A 22,142-nucleotide genomic window follows, 5' to 3' on the forward strand; every position below is an offset into this window, starting at 1 on the left:
GTCAGAAGGATATTTAATTTATTGGAGTTTAAATCCCCAATAAAACTTTCAAGTAAGTCCAATGGTCCCTTCCAACATAAAAGAACATCATCCATGTATCTAAGCCAAGCGGAGGCGCATTTTCTGAAGAGAGGATGAGGGTATACTATAAATTCTTCCCACCAGCCCAAGTGCAGACAGGCATACGATGGTGCACAAGAGGATCCCATGGCTGTTCCACGAATCTGACGATAGAATTTGCCATCAAAAGAGAAGCAGTTATAATTCAAAACGAATTCCAACATTTCAATAATAAATTCATTTTGATGGGCCCAGTCTCCTCCTCTCCTCTCCAGAAAATGCGCGACCGCTTTAAGGCCAACATCATGTGGGATGGAGGTATACAATGACTCAACATCCAATCCCACCAGGATGAAGTCTTCCTCAAGAATCAAATTGTCAATTTTATTTAGAAGATCCCCCGTATCCAATACAAAAGATGGAAGTGTACGGACAAAAGGTTTCAATTTTTCGTCTATGTATTTACCAAGGTGATCTGTTGGGCCATCACACCCCGAAATGATGGGTCTACCCGGAGGTGTGTTCCTATTTTTGTGCACCTTAGGAAGCACATATATCGTGGGCATACGGGGTTCTCTTACCTCCAAAAATTGAAACTCATTTTTATTAATTAAGCCCTCATCCAATGCAAAAGTCAATTTTCTATTTAAAGTTCCCATTATATTATCAAGTGGGTTATCATTCAAAAGGGAATATGTATCCGTTTCCAATTGTCTTTTAATCTCACCGACATAGTCCTCCTCTCTGAGGAGGACAACATTTCCACCCTTATCACTGGGCTTGATTACAATATTCTCAATATTTTGCAATTCCTTTAGGGCTTTTCGTTCCCTTTCAGTTAGGTTGTCCTCACACAGAAAGGAGGACCAGTCGATGACACTTATATCTCTAAGCATGGCCTCCAAGAATGCATGTGTGTATCTATTAGAATGTATGCTTGGCATGGTACTACTTTTTTTCCGCAAGCCCGTATACTCTGGGATGATATCGGTAAAGTCCTCTCCAGGATTATCTATATTCTCCAATATGTTACCTTCCCTCCATAATTCATTTAGATCCGCTAGAGTATTTAGATCAGACATTTCCAAATTAGGGATCATTCCAAATTCCATTATTTCTCTCTGTAACTCTGACGTTATATTCTCATTTTGAATATTCCTCTCATTTTTTTCCCCATGCCAAAGTCTCAAGAGAATCTTTCTAAGAAAGAGGTGAAGATCTTTACATATTTCAAATTCCTTTCCAGGGGTAACTGGTGAGAAACCCAATCCACGATTTAATAGGGATATATGGTGTATTGATAGGGGGAAATCGGTTAGATTGATTATGTTATTCAAATTATTGTCTATCTTCCCCTGCGTTGTCTTGTATTGGGTCCTCCTTTTTTCTCTACTATTCTTTCCTCTCCGAATTTCCCTCTGTTTCGGTCCCCTAAAAAAGAAACCTTGGATTGTGATTCCTCAATTCTAATGTGTTTCCCCATCTCATTATCACTAGATGGGTCACTTGTAGTTTCCCCATCTGTTGACATAAAAGTATTCCTTCTCACCCGTACTCTATTTCTGTTCTGTCTTTCTCTATTTTTTGTAAAGGAGAAAATTTGTTTCTGTTCAAAATCAAAAGTATCCCTTTGGAATTTTCTCCTTTTTCGTACTGATATTTCACGAAGTTCCATTTCCACCTCTTTTTTTAGACTATTATTTAATTTTTCAAATTCCTGATCCTTGCAAAATATATCTAATTTTTTAACACTCTCCTCAATTTCCACATTGAGCGAACTAAGCATATTTTTCTCCTCTTCTATCAATAAGTCCATCAAATTCCTTGAGTGTCTCAGGCACTCCTCATCCCATTTTTCCAAGAATACTTCACTTTTGAAATGTGATGCTGGTGTTGTACGTCTACGTAAACCTCTTGGGATAATTTTGGACAGCCTATATGCCTCTAAGCTCTGAATATCCCACTTGCGTCTCAGATGGCTCAAAATAAGTCTCCGATGATTTTTAAATAAACCATATATATCTCCTCCAATATCCTCTGCACTTCTATTCCTTTCACAATTCAGAAGTGCAGCAATCTGTGCATCAACCTCCAAGTCTAAACAATAAGCCATACTCGAGACACACCACTGATTCCCTCACAAATTCAAAAAAGAAAATACTTTCCCTTTAAAAGGTATATAAGCAAAAACAGGAAGGAAAAACACCCTCCAAAATATTGTATAAAGAAAAAAAGATGTGGTTATTGCAAACCATACCTAACAAACCCAAAATTGCAATATAATATAGCACGGTGCCATTCCTGATGTAGATTAATGAAAAAAGAAAAAAAGAAAAAGATCCAGAAATATAGCTAAGCACTCTTGGGTTCAATAAGAATAAATAATTATTTTATTTTTTGAATCCAGATAATACCGGCAAAGTTAAATTTATACATAAATACACAAATAACAATTTAAAAAGAGAATTCTCCTGGCCAGGAAAGAGAACATACAATAAACCTTCAAAACATAAGTGATATTGCCTGATGGATATATAGCATGATGTATATGTGTTACACGATTTTACAAAGAGATTTCAAAATGAAAAACCGCTGGGCTGTGTTCACACTTGCGGTTTCCAAACATATATGTAATTTGTATCACAATATTGCCAAAGTCCCTATTTGGAGTAGCTGGTAATGATATTAATAAAGAGATTTTCTTTATATGCATATAATATGACTTGACTCTCAAAAATAGAAAAATAGCCTCAAGAATTAAAGGAATGTGGTTATAAGCGTGCTTTTTTCTCTCATCAAGTGGATCAACAATTCCAATTCAAATCTTATGGTGATAGGAAGTCTTTTCACAGACCCTTGGGTCAATGTATAGCCCTCAAGCAATTGGGCTTTGAAGCAAGATATGAGCTTATATGGGTTTTTACCTTCGCCTCCGACATCCAGTAAGTGCCGGGAAGACCATGCGGGGAGGTAGTTAACTCCAGGGTGAGGAATGGCAGATCTCCTCAAAAGGGAAGTTCACCTGTGTGGCCACACATTTGGTTTCAAAGCATCCACATCTCCACCATTGCTTCCCTTGGCGCTTTCCTCTATTGATCCATGCAGGCAACAACCACTGTACTCACGGAGGTAGGGGCCCAGCAATGCAGGATCGCACACTGATATTTCAGGTGAATTGAAGGCACTCCAAGAGGAACGGACCCAACTGGACAGGATCGCACGCCGGCAGCCAGGTAGGTAAAAATTCCAACGTATGTTCCTTTCCACGTGTGATCTTCAACACTGGACAAGTATTCTCTGGGCAGGGTTTGGACGTCACTACCCGCCCCGTTGATTAGAACAGCTGACGCGTTTCATCCCTGAACGGGATTTCTTCAGAGCAGTTTGACAAGTGCTGCCAAACACACTATATCCTAGACCAGAATATATCCTAGACAGAGGCTTAGTCGGGGTATTGGGTAAGAGAGAATAATTTTCAAGCCACGTAGGATCCGGATATGAGCTTAGGTTTGCTGACAAAAATTTACGACATACTGATTTAAAATTAAGTTGATGTAGAAAGGGGGCTTTAACCTTATGAGTAGGAGAATTCGGATCATTTCCCCTAAGTCTTGTCCTAAGAACATCCAATTCAGGTAGATCTGCTACCCCTAAAATCTCCGCTACTTTATAAGTTTTAAGTGTCCGCCACATTGAAGAACTCATACTATGCGTTTTATTTACATAATGTGGTAAAACAGCCAATGGAGCCAATGAAGAAAGATTTCCACTAGACATGGCCAAAGCACCCGATTTCTGGCAAACTCTAAGCATTCCCCTGGTCAGTACACTAACCAGTGCCTTTGGTGGAGGTAATGGTAATTTCACCCACAGCAAGTGAGCCAAATCCTCCGAAAGGAGCGCTCTTTCCATATCCAGATGAAGAGCTCCTATAGACAAATTAGCTAATTGTGACCATCTAGACAACTGGACCGCTTCGTAGTATGTCTTTAAATCAGGCAATGCCATTCCCCCTTGCTTTTTTTTAAGAGTGAGGAGCCGATAAGCCAACCTGGGGTGTTTATCCTTCCACAAGAACTTAACAAAAATACTCCTGAAACTGTTAAAGAAGCTATTTGGCATCTCAATAGGTAGACTCTGCAGCATATACAGGATCTGTGGGAGCACATAAGTCGCCAATAAATTTTTTCGTCCTATCCAAGAGACATAAGGTATGTTCAACTGAGAAATATATCTATGGATCTTGGAGAGAAGGGGTTTAAAATTAAGTTCGAAAAGCTGGGACACATCAGCTGAAATCATTATCCCCAGGTATTTAATAGCCTGCAAAGGCCATTTAAAGGGCGACATAGATTTCAGAACCAAGAGCTGACCAACCGGTACATTAATGCTCAAGGCCTCCGACTTATCGTAATTAATCTTAAAGTTAGATATCTCTCCAAATTCATTAAAGACGTCTATTATTTTTGGAAAGGCCTCCAGTGGATTTGTAATCAACAATAGCAAATCATCCGCAAAGGCTGCCAGTTTATGATTATGACTCCCCACCTTCAATCCTTCAATCTCAACGGTTTGTCTTAATTTCGCAAGCAATGTCTCCATCACCATACAGAACAGAGACGGGGACAAGGGGCAACCTTGGCGTGTTCCATTTGTAATAGAAAAATAGTCTGACAAAGAACCGTTCACTTGAATTCTAGCAGATGGGGAAGTATATAGAGAAAATATACCCTCAATAAACACAGGAGGAAAGTTAAATTTAAGTAAGGTAGCTCTCATGTACTCCCAACAGACCCTATCGAATGCCTTCTCTGCGTCAGTACCAAGGAGAACCATAGAGTGCCCCCGACGCCTTATTTGACATATTGCATGCAACACCCTGCTCACATTGTGTCTACCTTCTCGACCCTTCACAAATCCCACCTGTTCTTCATTAATTAGTTTCGGCAATATTGGTTGAATGCGAAGAGACAGAATTTTAGCCCACCACTTCACATCACAATTCAAGAGCGAGATAGGTCTATAGCTCCCACAGCATTCTAGGTCCTTTCCCTCTTTAGGAAGAATAGTTATAAAAGCTTCCAATGCTTGCTTAGGTAATGAAGCTCCCTTCATCAGGGAATTACATACTTCCACAAACCTTGGTACTAATTGCTGACTAAATTTTTTGTAGTACGAAATAGGTAGACCATCTGGCCCCGGGCTTTTTCCAGACGGTATCGAATGCAACACTTTCTCAACCTCCTCTTTAGTTATAGGCGCCAGGAGCTCCCCACAGTCTAACTCAGAGAGGCCAGGAACCGTGATAGAATCTAAAAAACTCCTTATTTTGCTAGTCTTCTCCTGTGGTGTCAACCCCTTATCCCCAACCGGGTTTCCCAGATTATACAGTGAAGAGTAAAAGGATTGAAAAGTCTTTGCTATAAGCGGAGTGGTGGTCACCCTTACCCCCTTGTCATCTTTTATAATCTCAATAAATGTTTTGGACTGTCTTTGACGAATCAAACGGGTCATTAATTTGGAGCCTTTGTCTCCATGGAGATACATGTGGCTTTGAGCAGCCAAAAAGGCCTTCGCCGCCTTTACATTCAAATGATCCTTAAGTTCCTGACGTAACTGACTTAATTCCCTATAATCCTCAGACGAATTAGTATTTTTATGTGATACTTCCATTTGAGATATCTTATGAAGTAAGTCTAGAATTTGAGCATTTCTTTGTTTTTTAACCCGTGAGGACAGGGCAATAAGTTCTCCCCTCATAAAAGCTTTTTGCGTCTCCCAAAGAATTGGCCTGGAGATTTGTGGAGTATCATTAAAGCCATAAAATTCTTCTATTTTTAGGCCAAGTGCTTGACTATGCTCTTTGTTTGCGATAATGGTATCGTTCAATCTCCAGGTCCATTCCCTACGAGGTAAATTAATCAATTCTAAGGAAAGCGAAATCGGAGCATGGTCTGAAACCGTAATGTTTCCTATATCCGCCTGGAGTAACGAAGGAACAAGGACCGTGGGAATGAATATATAGTCAATTCTATGATAAGTCTCGTGTGGTGCAGAGTAAAAAGTGAAGTCTTTTAAGGACGGATTCCTAACACGCCAGGCATCTACTAACCCCAATTGTGACAGGCTAATTTTAAGGCGACGCATGGCAGGTATGGAGAACCTCATGTTAGAAGAAGTGGAATCCAGAGCAGAGTCCAAAGATACATTGAGATCTCCCCCAAAAACAAGATAACCTTCGCTAAACGTTTTAAGAGAACAAAGAGTTTTGCGCAACCACTTCAATTGTCCTACATTAGGTGCATATACAGCTGCTATCGTAAACTTTGTGTTGGAGATGTGGCCCTTCAAAAAAACAAACCTTCCCATAGGATCTAGCAAAGAAGCTTCTACTTTAAAAGGAGTGTCTTTGTGTATGGCAATAGAAACCCCCCTCGATTTTGAAGAGTAAGTGCTATGGAACCATTGTGTGTATAAATGCGTAGGTAAGTTTGGGATATGTGTAGGCCGAAAATGAGTTTCTTGCAGCATTAAGACATCCGGTGTATTCAGCTTTAAGGAATGAAAAATACGAGATCTCTTTTGAGGAGAGTTCAACCCCTTCACATTGAAGGAGCAAATACGTAATCTACCCATGATATTTTACATTTAGAACCATTCTGACTGTAGGAACATTCGTTAAGTGCCCCCACCAGGGAGATGAGACCAAATCAACAATAAAACGTATAACAACAAAACAATAAGGAATGGTATCAAAAGGAAACCTCCATATCATCCCGGAAATAGGAGGTGCTATCATGATGCACCTAAGCATCCAACAAATCCCCTGCCAGAGGGGAGGGGGGGAGAAGAAAGTTGCCATTTTGTACAAAACAACACACCAATTCTTCATAACTCTTCAGACATGAACCAAATACTAATTCACTTATTAATACTAAATTGAGTCACTGCATGATAACACTGGAGGATTGAGAGAAATACATACACATAAAGGGAGTACAAGTCATGGCCTACTTTATCTTTGTTATAACAATCGCCTCCAGCTCCCCCGTAGAACCGTATTACACTTTCTTCCCCCTTATCACCGTGAATTTGCTACAGTATATTGGATCTACCTGAGTAAAATATATAATGCCCAACATATATAAACAATCTCAACATTCTCAGCATTTCTGTGAAGAAATATAAACTAAATCACGTTAAGACATCATTCAAGTGTCCTCTGCCATACGCGTCTTCTTGCCTCTCGGAGACTTGGGCTTGGGAGTAGGTTGCCATGGTTCTTGCACTGAAGGCAGTCCCAAATCCAGCGACACCGGCATCCAGGACGGAATCTCCATAGGCTCTATACCCAGCTTTTTCCATGCAGTGTCCAGATCTTCAGGTGTGCGGATGGTGATCTGCCGCCCTTCTTTCATTGTAGCCAGACCGAATGGATAAAGCCAACGAACCGGTAGTTTCTTAGCACGTAGCGCCTCTGTAACCGGCTTCAGAATGCGGCGTTTGGCCAGTGTGCTTGCAGCCAGATCTTGGAAGAGTAAGATCTTAGTCCCTTCATATACAACTTCCGGAGCATCCCTTGCAGCTCTTAAAATGGCCGCTGTGTGAACATAGCTCAGGATCCCACATATGACGTCACGTGGAGGTTCACCAGCCCCAGGCCTGGGGCGCAGGGCCCGATGTACCCTTTCTACCGTGATATCCAAAGCCAGCTCGGGACCTATTAATGAGCGAAAAATAGAATCCACCGCTGCAGGTAAGGCATCATGGTCAGTTGACTCGGGGATACCTCGAAGGCGAACATTCCTCCGTCTACTCCTATTTTCCTGGTCTTCCATGTGAAGATAGAGATTATTCAAGTGCGTATGATGAGCAGATAGCTCCCGGTGAACCGAAACACCATATTTAGCATTAGAAATGTGAGCCTCCTCCAGCGCCATTACCCTATGGCCAATGTGATGCATATCGGTTTTGATATCAGATAAGTCTTTCATCACAGGCATAAGTGCCTGAAGCAGTGTTTTCTTCAGATAAGCCCTAGATATCGGTACAGAGTCTGCATCCCCCGCCGAGTCTGAAGGCGCACATGAGCTATCTGAATCCTCTCCCTGCTCACAGCGTGAAGATGTCGGCGCCATCTTGGATCTGCTCTCTGCAGGCGGCATCTTTTTGCCGAAGTATTTGTCCATGTCGGACGATTGTTTGTGGGATTTGGGGGTACCTGCATGTTCCTTGGACTTATCTCGACCTGTCCTCACCATTTTAGCCGAAGGAAGTGGGCAATATCCTGAAGAATCGGTGGATGTAGTGTGGAGTGCCGGGATTACACGTCCATCACCTTGCTCGGCAAGCTCCGCCCCATGTGTAACTTTTTTACTTTATTTTGGTTATTTAATAGTAAAGCACTTTGTAAGGGGAAAAAGTGGGTTTTTCATTTTTTTTTTGACTTTTTTTTTTTTTATTAAACTTTTTTTTAACTTTTTTACTAGTCTCACTAGGAGACTTTAATATGCGATTCTCCGGTCGCTTTTATAATACACTGCAATACTTTTGTATTGCAGTGTATTACTGCCTGTCCGTTTAAAACGGACAGGCATCTGCTAGGACATGCCTCCGGCATGACCTAGCAGGCATTCACTACAGGCAGACCTGTGGAACATAAACCTGAATAAAACAAATTTCATCCCTTCAAAGAGGTGTGTGTTTTTGGGCATTCTACTAGACTCCACCAAGTAAATGTCCTTTCCTACCCCAGGAAAAAAAAAATCAACCTCTTATAGATAGGTTGACAGATCTTTTCATCGGCCATATGACCTTCTTTCAGGTGAGCAATGTCAGTCCTAGGGTTTCTAACGTCATGTATTCCAGCTGTGACGGTGCAATTCAAATCTAGGGCTCTGGAATTAGATAGACACTGTATGGACAAAAGTATTGGGACACACCTCTTAGGCTATATTCACACGACAGTGAAAAATGGGCAAGCGGTGGCCGTTTTTTTAAATGGCCTTCACAAGACCGTTTTTAGAACAATGAAGTTCTATGGGTGCAAACACACGGCTGTTTTTTTAATGGCCAGTGAACACTGGCCGTCAAAAAATAGAACATGTTCTATAGTTGACCGTTTTCATGGCCCGACGACCCCCATGGAAGTCAATGGATCCGTTTTTCAGAAATCAATCCTTGTGATGGCCGTTAAAAACGGAGTCTGGCCCTCACAAGAGGACTCCCCTGGGCTACTTTAAGTGCTCAGCCCAGGAAAGCCCTTGATGTCATTGTCCATATATGGACAGTAATGTTAGGGCTTTCAACTATGGTGTTTCCAGCCAGAGCATCGCAAGCTCTCTGGCCTGGGACTCCTGACTTGCGAAAGCCATTGATGTCACAGTCCATATATGGACCGTGATGTTAGGGGCTTTGAGATTCTGGGATTCTGCCATCTCAAACCCCCTAACATCATTGTCCATATATTGACAGTGAAGTCAGGGGCTTCTCCTGGAGCGGAAGCTTGCCCAGAGCATCAGGGATTCTGCTCAAGGAGGAGCCACTGACGTCACTATCCATATATTTACAGTGTAAAAAGATCAACAGCACACTCCAAATCATCAATTACAACAGTCATCAGACTGGAAGAGGAAAAAATATAATGGTTATACCAAACAAATGTGCATGGCACTTCACCCCCAATCCCTCTAGTACCTCAGGGATCAGTCAATCCCCCAAAAAATGGCAGCATCAAGGCAGGTGTATTCAAAAGAATGTCCTTCTTTTATTATTCCCAGTACATCATAGGAAAAAGCAACGTTTCAACTCGCGCAGGAGTCATTATTAAGCCTATTCTAACAGTGTTTCACCTTCCTTAACCCCTTCCCGCTTTGGCCAATTTTGACATTCCTGACAGAGTCTTATTTTTCAAATCTGACATGTCCCTTTATGTGGTAATAACTTTGGAAGGCTTTCACCTATCCAAGCGATTCTGAGATTGTTTTCTCGTGACACATTGGGCTTTAACTTAGTGGTAAAATTTGCCCGATACATTTAGTATTTAATTGTGAAAAACACCAAAGTTTAGCAAAAAATTGCAAAAATTAGCATTTTCTAAATTTAAATGTATCTGCTTGTAAGACTGGCTGTTATACCACACAAAATTGTTGCTAATTAACATCCCCATATGTCTACTTTAGATTGGCATCGTTTTTTGAACGTCCTTTTATTTTTCTAGGACGTTACAAGGCTTAGAACTTTAGAAGCAATTTCTCAAGTTTTCAAGAAAATTTAAAAAGGCAATTTTACAGAGGCCAGTTCAGTTCTGAACTGGCATTGAGGGGCCTATACAATACAACCCTCCATAAGTCAGCCCATTTTAAAAACTGCACCCCTCAAAGTATTCAAAACAGCATTTAAAAACCTTTTAGGAGTTTCACAGGAATTAACCCCTTCCCGACATCCGCCGTATATATACGGCGCACGCCGCTTGGGGGAATATGAAGTGGGCTCACGGGCTGAGACCGCTCCATAGAGTGAGTGTGTCGGCTGTGTGTTACAGCCGACACTTCCGGGTAACGAGCGCAATCCCGCTTGTTGAACCCGTTAAATGCCGTGTTCAATAGCGATCGCGGCATTTACATGACAAAAAACAGGGGGGCGACCCCCTGCAACGACCCCCCCCCCCGCGGTGAGATCAGGGGGGTGGAGCCGTTGGTTGGCACGGCTGCCTAGGGGCCTGACTAAGTCCCCCGGGTCCGCCATCTTTGTACTCAGAATCGCGATATACTGCAATACATTAGTATTGCAGTATATCGTGCAAGCGATCTAACGACCGCTGGTTAAAGTCCCCTAGGGGGACAAGTAAAAAACAGTAAAATAAAGTTTTTTTAACAAAGAAAATAATTAAAAGCTAAAAAAAAAAACCTTTTCCCATTTTCCCTCAAGCACAATGTAAAAAAATAAAAAGCTAGCATAACTGGTATCGACGCGTCCGTAAAAGTCGAAACTATTACAATATATCATTATTTCGTTTGCACGGTGAACGCCATAAAAAATTAAAAACATCAGAATTGCTGTTTTTTGGTCCCTCCTTCTCCCACAAAAAATTAAATAAAAAGTGATCAAAAAGTCTCACGTACCCCAAAATAGTACCAATATAAACTACAGCTCGCCCCGCAAAAAAATAAGCCCTCACACGGCTAAATCCACAGAAAAATAAAAACGTTATGTCTCTCAGAATGTGGAGACAAAACTCACATTTTATTTTTAACAATCAGTTTTTTCCTTGTAAAAGTAGTAAAACAAAGAAAACGATATAAATTTGGTATCGCTGTAATCGTATTGACCCGCAGAATAAAGTTAACATGCCGTTTTTACCATACGTTGAACGCCGTAAAAACAAAACCACTCAAAAGGTTGAGGAATCGCTGTTTTTTTCCTATTCCACCCCACATATATATTTTTTCTCGTTTCCCACTACATTATATGGTACAAAAAATGGTGCTGTGAAAATCTACAACTCGTCCCGCAAAAAACAAACCCTCATACGGCAATATTGATGGAGAAAGAAAAGTTTTGGCTTTTGGAAGGTGGGGAGGAAAGAACAAGAGTGAAAATCTGAAAAATGGCTGCGGAGGGAAGGGGTTAAAGCAAAGTGGAGGTGAAATTCATATTTAATCATTTTTTTTTCTGTAACACAGAAGGTTTTACTAGAGAAATGCAACTCAATATTTATTGCCCAGATTCTGCAGTTTTTAGAAATATCCTACATGTGGCCCTAGTGTGCTACTAGACTGAAGTACAGGCCTCAGAAGCAAAGCAGCACCCAGTGGATTTTGGGGCCTCCTTTTTTTTAGAATATATTTTAGGCACCATGTCTGGTTTGAAGAGGTCTTGTGGTGCCAAAACAAAGGAAGCACCCCAAAAAATACCCCATTTTGGAAACTACAACCCACAAGTAGTTCATCTAGGGGTGTAGTGAGCATTTTGACCCCACAGGTATTTCATAGATTTTATTAGAATTTGGACGTGAAAATGAAAAATGTTAATTTTTTCCAATAAGATGTAGTATTAGCTATAAAAAAAAAAATGTCCACAAGGAATAAAGAAGAAAAAGCCCCTAACATTTGTAAAGCAAATTCTCTGTAAAATACGGTAATACCCCATATTTGGGCATAAACTGCTGTTTGGGCACATGGCAGGGCTCAGAAGAGAAGGAGCGCGATTTGGCTTTTGGAGTACAGATTTTGCTGGATTGATTTCTTGGCACCATGTCACTTTTGCAAAGCCCCGAAGGTACCAGTACAGTGGAAACTACCCAAAAGTGACTCAATTTACGAAACTACACCCCTTGGAGTATTCATCTAGGGGTGTAGTAAGCATTTTAACCACACAGGTGTTTCATAGACTTTATTAGAATTGGGCAGTGATAATAAAAACAATCCCTTTTCTTCAATAAGACGTAGCTTTAGTTTAAAATTTTTCATTTTCTCAACAAATAAAGGAAAAAAAGAACCCCAACATTTGTAATTTCTCTCGAGTACGGCAATATCCTATATGTGGTCATAAACTGCTGTTCGGGCACACAGAGCCCCTGTGGAATCAAAACAATGGAAACCCCCCAGGAGTGACCCCATTTTGGAAACTACAACCATCAAGGTATTCACCTAGGGGTGTAGTGAGGATGTAAACCCCGCAGGTGTTTAGCAGAAATTTGTGTGCACTCGATGTTTCAGAGTGAAAATGGCAATTGTTCCATAGATATGACAATATGTGGTGCCCAGCTTGTGCCACCATAACAAGGAAGCTCTCTAATTATTATGCTGTGTTTCCCGGTTTTAGAAATACCCTACATATGGCCCTAATCTTTTGCCTGGACATTCGACCAGGCTCAGGAGTGAACAAGTACCATGCGAAATTGAGGCCTAATTTGGCGATTTACAAAGTATTGGTTCACAATTGCAGAGGTTCTGATGTGAAATAATAAAAGAAACCCCTGACAAGTTACCCCATTTCGGAAACTACACCCCTCAAGGCATTTATTAAGGGGTGTAGTTAGCATTTTCACCCCACAGGTCTTTTCCATAAATGAATGCGCTGCGGATGGTGCAAAGTAAAAATTTACATTTTCTCTAGATATTCCATTTCAGTGGCAAATATGTCGTGCCCAGCTTGTGCCATTGGAGACACACTCCCCAAAAATTGTTAAAAGGGTTCTCCCGGGTATGGCGATGCCATGTATGTGGAAGTAAACAGCTGTTTGGGCACAGTGTAGGGCTCAGAATGGAGGGAGCGCCATTTGGCATTTTGGAGGGCGGATTTTTCTTGGTAGTAGTTTTGTTTGGAGTTTTACTGGCATTTCAGTTTTTAATGTGGGGTTACATGTAAGCTGGGCAGAGAACATCAGGGGCATAGTTAGGGGGTATAATAATGGAGTAAAAAAGCAATAAAATAATCCATAGATGTGTGTTACGCTGCGACACAATCCTTTCTGCACAGGCCGGTGTCGCAATGATAAATGCCCTTTCTTATCCCCGTTTTGATCCACACTAATTTTAGGGCCTTGAAAAAATCTCCTCTAGAAACAGAAGAAATGTTCCCTTTGGACCTGCACAACTGCATATTTTTTATTTCCTGACTTATTGGAGCCTTAACTTATTTTATTCATAGACGTATTGGTATGAGGACTGTTTTTTTTGCGGGACGAGTTGTAGTTATTACTGCCATTTTTTACATGCAAATTTTTTTTATTTTTTTTTAATATCACTTTTTATCCTATTTTTTGGGAGGCAAGGGTTCCCAAAAAAAGCAATTCTGGTATAGTTCTTTTGGTTTTTTTTTTATACAGCGTGCGTTATAAATTACATGTTAGCTTTATTCTGTGGGTCAGTACGATTCTAGCGATACCAAATTTATATCACTTTTTTATGTTTTACAACTTTTTTTACTTTTGCAAAAAAGAATGTATTTTTTCTGTCGCCATGTTGTGAGAACCATAACTTTTACATTTTTTCATCGACGGAGCTGCATGAGGGCTTGTTTTTTGCGAGATGAGCTATATCGTATTTTTTGGACTATAAGACGCAGTTTTTCTCTTAGAATCTGAGCTGCGGCTTATCTCCGTAAGGCAAACAGATGCCAGGAGGAGGAGACTGTCCTTGCAGTTCATTGTAATGGAAGCAGCATGTCTTGTGCTGTGTGTAAAAGATCTCTGAGTTATCTGCTCACTGAACAGTCACATCTTACAGACAGAATTCTGTTATCTCACTGTTCATCTCACTATCTATGCAGGTACTGATCGACAAGGATCTTCTAGCCACGCCCCCTCATGTACAGAGCCATAAGAAGAGCAGATTCAACACCATTAACCCCTGCCTCTTCACGTCTCTGATGTTTGGTGAGTTCAGGGGAGGGTGAGAGCACTATAGCTGCCAATGTCTTGTATTTCTGTGTCTGACATTGTTATGGCAAAAAACGAAAAGATTCCACAGCACTGGACTGCAAGTGGGTGCACGCCTCAATAAGACCTGGTCCGCGGTCCTGGATATCAAGCAGACAAAGAATGGACAGAGGCAGCACTTCCAAAAAGAGCAAGAGCTATTTATTCACCCATGCGACGTTTCAGTCCAACTGGACTTTTTTCAAGCATAAAAACACACATCAAGTCATAAGTATATAAAGGCTTGCAAAGCCCAATTGAAATTAAACAGTGATTAAGACAAAATCCAATATAAAATTGATGATACAAAAACAAAATACAGTATTAAAGATAAATATGAATGCCAGTGTACATGTGAATATACAAAGTTATAAATAAGGGACTAGTACAGAAAAAAGACAGTCCTAGGTACATTAAAGTGTTAATGACATAATGACTCACACAGATGTATATAATAAAAACATTCAAAGTTGTCAATAGCAGAAAACCGAAACAAGGGCTCGTTCCTCTAGGTCTCAGCTGTCCAGTATGTGTACAAATGTATAGCACACCTGTGTAATGAGACTATCATTACTATTTGCAATGCATAGCGAAATCCCGCGAGATCGCGGGTGGCTATTCCCGCGCATGCGCATTCGATAGCACGGTGGCCATCTTGGCCAGAATTTGCTATCTTAATTTCGCGCATGCGCAGTATGAATTCCAGTACATGGCGGCCATTTTACAACCTGGAAGAACATATCACGTCCAGGAACGTAACTATAATGGAACAACAGGTCAGAAAATGTTTCAAACAGAGGATTTTATCAGCAATAAACATTTAGTATGGGATTAATAATATGGCCATATATTGTTAGTTATATATATTTAATAGGTATGCATCCGGATAAATAGTCCGAAAATGTTAGAATAGGGGAGTTAATCAGCAGCAACACACATTGTATAAAATAAGTGCTTATACTGTATAATGTTATTATATATATATGCAATAAATATGTATCCATCTAAATGTATAAGTATTAGAGGCATAGCGCCTCAAAATATGAAATAAACAATGTAATAATGTCACAATGTGTGTACACATGCAGATACTCCCCTAAATATACTATAAGCCCACTACCGTAGTAGCTATCCCTGGAAGGATGTCAAAAAATGTCATATTATACTGCCCCCTTTGTTGAAACAAAAAAACGAACCAAGTTGACCAGATGTAAATGGCCGCATATAGATGATGAAAACAGTTCTATAAGGACTCCAGAACCCAGAGGAAAGAATCCAGTACAATGTCGGAATCTGAAAAAATGACAAAAATTTAGAAAATTTATGGATATATTAATAAAAACAAAATGTATTATTTTATATTGCAATGACAATGTCGTCATATTGAATGTGTTCACAGATACATATATAGTAGTAGACGACAGTGAAAGACCATGCATGGCACAACAGAGAGAAAACCCAATCACTGTACCCATTTAGTTGAGAACCACCCCAACTTTAAAATCAACATTCAACCCCCTTGGATGTAAAGAATCTAATCTATGAATCCACTCCAGTTCTTTACGTTTTAATTTGGCAATTCTATCGCCGCCCCTCCTATGTAGGGGCACATGGTCAACGATCCAAAATCTCAGATCGCTGACCCTGTGTCCCGCTGAAGAAAAGTGTGCTGGGACTGGAAGATCCAGTTTATTGGTTTTAATAGTGGATCTATGCTTATTAATACGTAAGCGGCATTCCTGTGTGGTTTCACCCAAGTATAGCAACTTACATGGACACTGTAGTACATATACAACAAATGTTGATGCACAAGTTAGAAATTGTTTAATATGGAATATTTTCCCATTCGTCGGGTGTCTAATTATATTGCCCTTCACCATGATGTTGCAATTCACGCAATTCAAACATGGGAAGCATCCCAATTTTTTGGGGGCCAAAGTTAATTGGCGACTCAATTGCGAAGACTACACATCCGCGTGTACCAGTTGATCCCTAAGATTTTTTTGACGCCTAAAAGCCATCATAGGGGGATTGCTAAATTCGGGAACCTCACCCGATAAATTACAGAGGATATGCCATTCCTTACGTATAATATTAGAGATCCTATAGCTAATGTCACAAAAAGTTGAGACAAATGCTACTCTGTTTGGTGTATTTTTACTTTGTGATGTCAATAACTGATCCCTAGCGACAGATTCAACCCTATCTCTCTGTTTGCGTAGGAGTGTTCGGGGATATTTACGTTGGGCGAATTTCTCACCCATGTCATCCAAACGTGATGTAAGATGTTGGGGTTCTGTCACAATACGTTTGACCCTCAACATCTGACTGAAAGGTAAAGATTCTATCATCCGTCGGGGATGCTGACTATCAAATCGCAACAGACAGAATTCTGTCATCTCACTGTTCATCTCACTATCTATGCAGGTACTGATCGACAAGGATCTTCTAGCCAAGCCCCCTCATGTACAGAGCCGTAAGAAGAGCAGATTCAACAACATTAACCCCTGACCTCTCCACGTCTCTGATGTTTGGTGAGTTCAGGGGAGGGTGAGAGCACTATAGCTGCCAATGTCTTGTATTTCTGTGTCTGACATTTTTATGGGGCATTGTGGTACCCTATTGTCTCAATATTACCCAGGAAATGTAGAGTTAAAGGCAAAACCTTTTTTACGCTACAATTTATGGGTGCGTCTTATGGTCCAGTGAGTCCTATAGTCCGCAAAATACGGTAGTTTTTATAGGCACCATTTTTGGAATTATGCGACTTTTTGATCATTTTTTATTCTGCCATTGTATTTTTAAGTTGTTTTTTTTACGGCGTTCACCGCGTGGAATAAATAACATTTGTATAGTTCAGGCCGTTACGGTCGCGGTGATACCAACTATGTTTTGGTTTATTTATTTTTTGAATAATAAAGGACTTGATCAGGGAAAAAGGGCTTTTGTGTTTTATTGTATTACTTGAAACTTTTATTTAACTTTTTACAACTTTTTATTTTTACACTTTTTTTTTTAGTCCCACTAGGGGATTTGAAGGTCCAACTGTCAGGTTTTTTTCTAATACATTGCACGTAATGGCAGAGCAGGAGGCCTTTGTTAGGCCTCATGTTGCCATAGCAGCAGTCGGCAGCCCTGCAATGCGATAGCAGGACTGCCTCTAAGATGCATCGATCGCTGCATCTAAGGGGTTAATGGCAGGGATCGGAGCTAGTTCTGGTTCCTGCCATTACAGGTGGATGTCAGCTGTAACATACAGCTCTTACCCACCGCTGATGACGCCGGCTCAGCTCTAGAGCCGGCGCCATCTTGCCGGCGGCTACAGAAGAATTTTAGGCCCCACCTCGAGGTCGGGCCTGAACGACTTCCATACTAGGCAGACCGGGAGGCCAGTATTAGGCCTCCGGTTGCCATTGCAGCCACCAGCACCCCAGCAATTTCATTGCTGGTGTGTCGATGAGCTGCAAACCCCTTAAATGCAGCGATTGCTTTTGACCGCTGCATTTAAGGGGTAAATGTCGGGGTTCGAAGCTAACGTTGGTCCCCGCCATTACCCCAGGGTGTCAGCTGTAACATTCAGCTGACACCCGGGGATGATGAAACAGACTCAGCTTCTGAGCCTGTGGCATCCATTTGTCATATGGATATGGCAAAATGCGGGATGCACTAGCTTTTGCATGACGTGTCCATACGACAAATGTCAGGAAGGGGTTAAATACTATATACATTTCTCTAAACATGAATGGGAACCACCTGTCACTAATTACATCAATAAAAAACATCTCTTACCAATTTAAATCAACCAATCATATACATATAATAAATCCCCAGCCAATCATATGGATAACAAATACATGTCATGTGATCACAAAACATGTGTAACAAATAATTAACATATAAATAAATAATACTTATACTTATGTAAATATATCCATATAATTACAATTATGTCAGGGGCTCCAGCTTACGCTCTGGCTCAGGATTCTGCTCCTAGAGAGAGCCCCAATGGCGCTATCTACAAGGAGGGTATGGCGCATCTACAGGTTGGGGTGTGTGTGGCTGTATCTACAGTAAGCACTGTGGTACTTTCTACAGGGGCATTGCGGCACAATATACAAGGAAACGGGTGTTTTCAGGGGGTTGGGACAAAAAAAACCTGACAAATTAAATCCATCCATTTTTTTAACGGCCATGGAAAGCAAATAGCAAACGGCAATTAAAACCGGTCAGACAAACTTGAAATGGATGAAAATTTGGAGACACTGATGCAAAACAGCCATGAAAAACTGACAGTTGATGCGTTTTTAATGGGCATTTTTTTCCACTGTTGTGTGAAGATAGCCTTAATTGAATTCAGGTGTTTCATGAAGTCCCATTACTACAGGTGGGTGTATAAAATCCAGCGCTTCTCCATGCAGTCAGACTTTACAAACATTTGTGATAGAATTGGTCATTGTAAAGAGCTCACTGAATTCCAGTGTGGTCCTGTAATAGGACGCCACCGTTGTAACAAGTCATTTCCGTAAATTTCTTCCCTCCTAGATATTCCACAATTAACTGTGAGTGGTATTATTGCAAAGTGGAATGGTTTAGGTACCACAGAAGACCAGTTACAGAGAGGGGTCACCGAGTGCTGCGGAGCATAATGTATAAAAGTCCCCAACGCCCGATGACTCAATAACTGCAGCGCTGCAAACCTCCTCTGGTATCAACATCCGCACAAAGATTGTATGCCGGAAGCTTCATGGCATGGGGACCAACTCCATATTAGTGCCTATGGATTTAGAATAGGATGTCATAGAAGCTCCTGTAGGAGTAAAGTATGGGTGTCCCAAAACTATTGTCCATATAGTATATTAAGGAAATAGGACAATAACAAGTGTTCTCTAGATCTTCACCTTTATCTTTAATCCACAGTCAGGCTCTTTCTCAATATCAAAAATGAATCAAATACGACAGTGGCATATTTAAACCATCAGGGAGGCACCAGGTCAGATTTACTGATGGCCCTCTCAACGAAGATCTATACCCTAGTGGAACATCATCCGTTGTCCCTTTCAACAATTTACATGGGCAGGGACAATCAAATTGACTGGGTTCTGAATCGAGTTCTGCTTAGGAAGTCTGCAGTGGTCATTCAATCCAGCTATCTTTCAGATGATCATATCCAGAAGGGTAACTCCCTCCATAGATCGTTTTGCTACCAGAGAGAACAGGAAGGGCAGGAGATTATTTTCCATAAACACCTCGTATTACTCCTTAGCAATAGATGCTCTAGCCCAATGCTGGAGTCATCACCAAAGTTATCCATTCCCTTCACTGTGTCTTCTACTTAGGGTGATAAAGAAGATCATGGCCAAAGAGACCCTGGTACACATGGTTGAGAAAAATTTCATCATATCAGCCATGATTTCTCCCAGACATGCCAGATCTACTGTTCTAGGGTCCAGTAGGTCACCCCTAAATATCCAAACTACATCTAACAGCCTGTGTGTGTGGAAAGGTGTGTCCTTTGGATGGCATGTATCTCCGGGGGTGCTGTCATGGTTCAGGAAAAAAGAATTACCGGTAAGTGTAGTGAATCTTTTTCCCCATAGAACATCCTGAATTCTTTGGCTTCATTCACACGAGCGTGGCAGATTTACACGCTTAAAAAAACGTGTGTAAATCTGTCCGTGTGTGTTGCGTTTTGCATCAGTGTGCTTTGCGTGTGGCATGTGTTTCTCACACACTTGCAAGCACTTCTATTTTTTTTCAATGTAATTGATGCGTGAAACACCGACAACACACGGATGTGCGTCCGTGTGCTGTCAGTCGGTTTCACGCACCCATTGACTTCAATAGGTGACTAGGTGCGTGAAAACGCACTAATATAGGACATGCAATGAGTTTCACGCAACAGATGTGTTAATAGCCCCATTGAAATCAATCATTGTTTCAACGCACAGCACACGGACAAGAATCACGCTCGTCTGAATGAGCCCTAAGTGGTATGATACAAGGTGCTGGACATTAGGATATACAGATCTCATTGTCATGTCCGTGAATTCAGCCTGAGATGTGTCCTTTGTCTCATGGCACATTATCCTGTTAAATATAGACTGTGGCTATGATTAGATTGTCAATAACGATATTAAGTTCTTGTTTTATTATTGATGTCAAATTGGTATTGAAGGGTCAAATGTGTTGGAAGAGGACAGGCTTAATTGCCTGACAAGGTTATGCTTTTCAAATTATTTTGTTATATCAAAACAAGTTTTATGTAATACAAAAATCAAGTCATCTATTTTTAATCCTAACAGAAAATTTCTCAGAGGGAAACTTCATGTCATCACTAAATTGTAAAGTAGAAGATGAAGATATCATGCAGCAGTCTTCAGGAGAAAATCTCAGTACCCTCAATGTACATCCAGGACTTCACAGTATAGATCTATCATATAATTCCCCTAACCATGAGGAATCTTCTCCGGACCAATCACATATTACCACAAGTACAGGTCGTAAAGTGGGTAAAAGGTCAAAAAGCTCTGGTTGTTTTACACATGGAAGTCACACAGGGGAGAAGCCATACTCTTGTTCAGAATGTGGGAAGTGCTTTACTCATAAATCAAGTCTTGTTACACATGAGAGAATTCACACAGGAGAGAAGCCATATTCATGTTCAGATTGTGGGAAATGCTTTACATATAAATCAAGTCTTGTAATACATGAGAGAATTCACACAGGGGAGAAGCCATTTTCTTGTTCATTGTGTGGGAAGTGCTTGACTGATAAATCAAGTAAGGTTAGACATGAGAGAATTCTTACGGGACAGAAGCCGTATTCATGTTCCCTATGTGGGAAATGTTTTATTAATAAATCACATCTTGTTATTCATGAAAGAATTGACACTGGAGAGAAGCCGTATTCATGTTCATTATGTGGAAAATGTTTTATAAATAAATCAAGTCTTGATATACATGAGAGAATTCACACAGGAGAGAAACCGTACTCGTGTTCAGAATGTGGGAAGTGCTTTAAGGAGAAATCAAGTCTTGTTAGACATGGGAGAAGTCACACAGGAGAGAAACCATATTCATGTTCAGAATGTGGGAAGTGCTTTATTACTAAAGCCAGACTTAGTGATCATCATAGAATTCACACAGGAGAGAAGCCATACTCCTGTTCAGAATGTGGGAAATGTTTTACAGATAAATCAAATCTTGTTACACATGAGAAAATTCACACAGGAGAGAAACCATTTTCATGTTCAGAATGTGGAAAATGCTTTACAAATAAATCACATCTTGTTACACATGAGAGAAGTCACACGAGAGAGAAGCCATACTCTTGTTCAGGATGTGGGAAATGTTTTAGTACTAAAGCCCGACTTGGAGATCATCAAAGCAGTCACACAGGGGAGAAGCTGTTTTGATGTTCTATATGTGGAAAATATTTTACAAGGAAATCGTTTTTTAACTCATCAGAGAATTTACATACAGATCATATTCTCGTTTGGAATGTGGAAAATGTTCTAAGAGCAATAAAAGATTTTCAACACATTAGGGAACTTATAGACCTTATACAGCCAATAAGTGTTTCTTTTTTGGGTGGAATTAGCCTGGATCTGCCAAACGTCCAAAATATATTTACCTGAGGTCAACTGTGACCGGGATAAATA

The 22,142-nt window shown here is 40.6% G+C and overlaps 1 protein-coding gene across 1 annotated transcript in view; it reads left to right on the forward strand.

Annotated features, from left to right (window-relative positions):
- LOC142654474 (uncharacterized) overlaps positions 1-22,142 on the forward strand; it is a 1,458,099-nt gene that overhangs the window by 1,180,329 nt on the left and 255,628 nt on the right. Inside the window, 1 exon segment of the mRNA XM_075828928.1 lies at positions 21,045-21,777. Coding sequence (XP_075685043.1) covers positions 21,045-21,777 — 733 coding nt within the window.

The sequence above is a fragment of the Rhinoderma darwinii genome, chromosome 1 (assembly GCF_050947455.1).
Source record: "Rhinoderma darwinii isolate aRhiDar2 chromosome 1, aRhiDar2.hap1, whole genome shotgun sequence".
In the NCBI taxonomy this organism is placed as follows: Eukaryota; Metazoa; Chordata; class Amphibia; order Anura; family Rhinodermatidae; genus Rhinoderma; species Rhinoderma darwinii.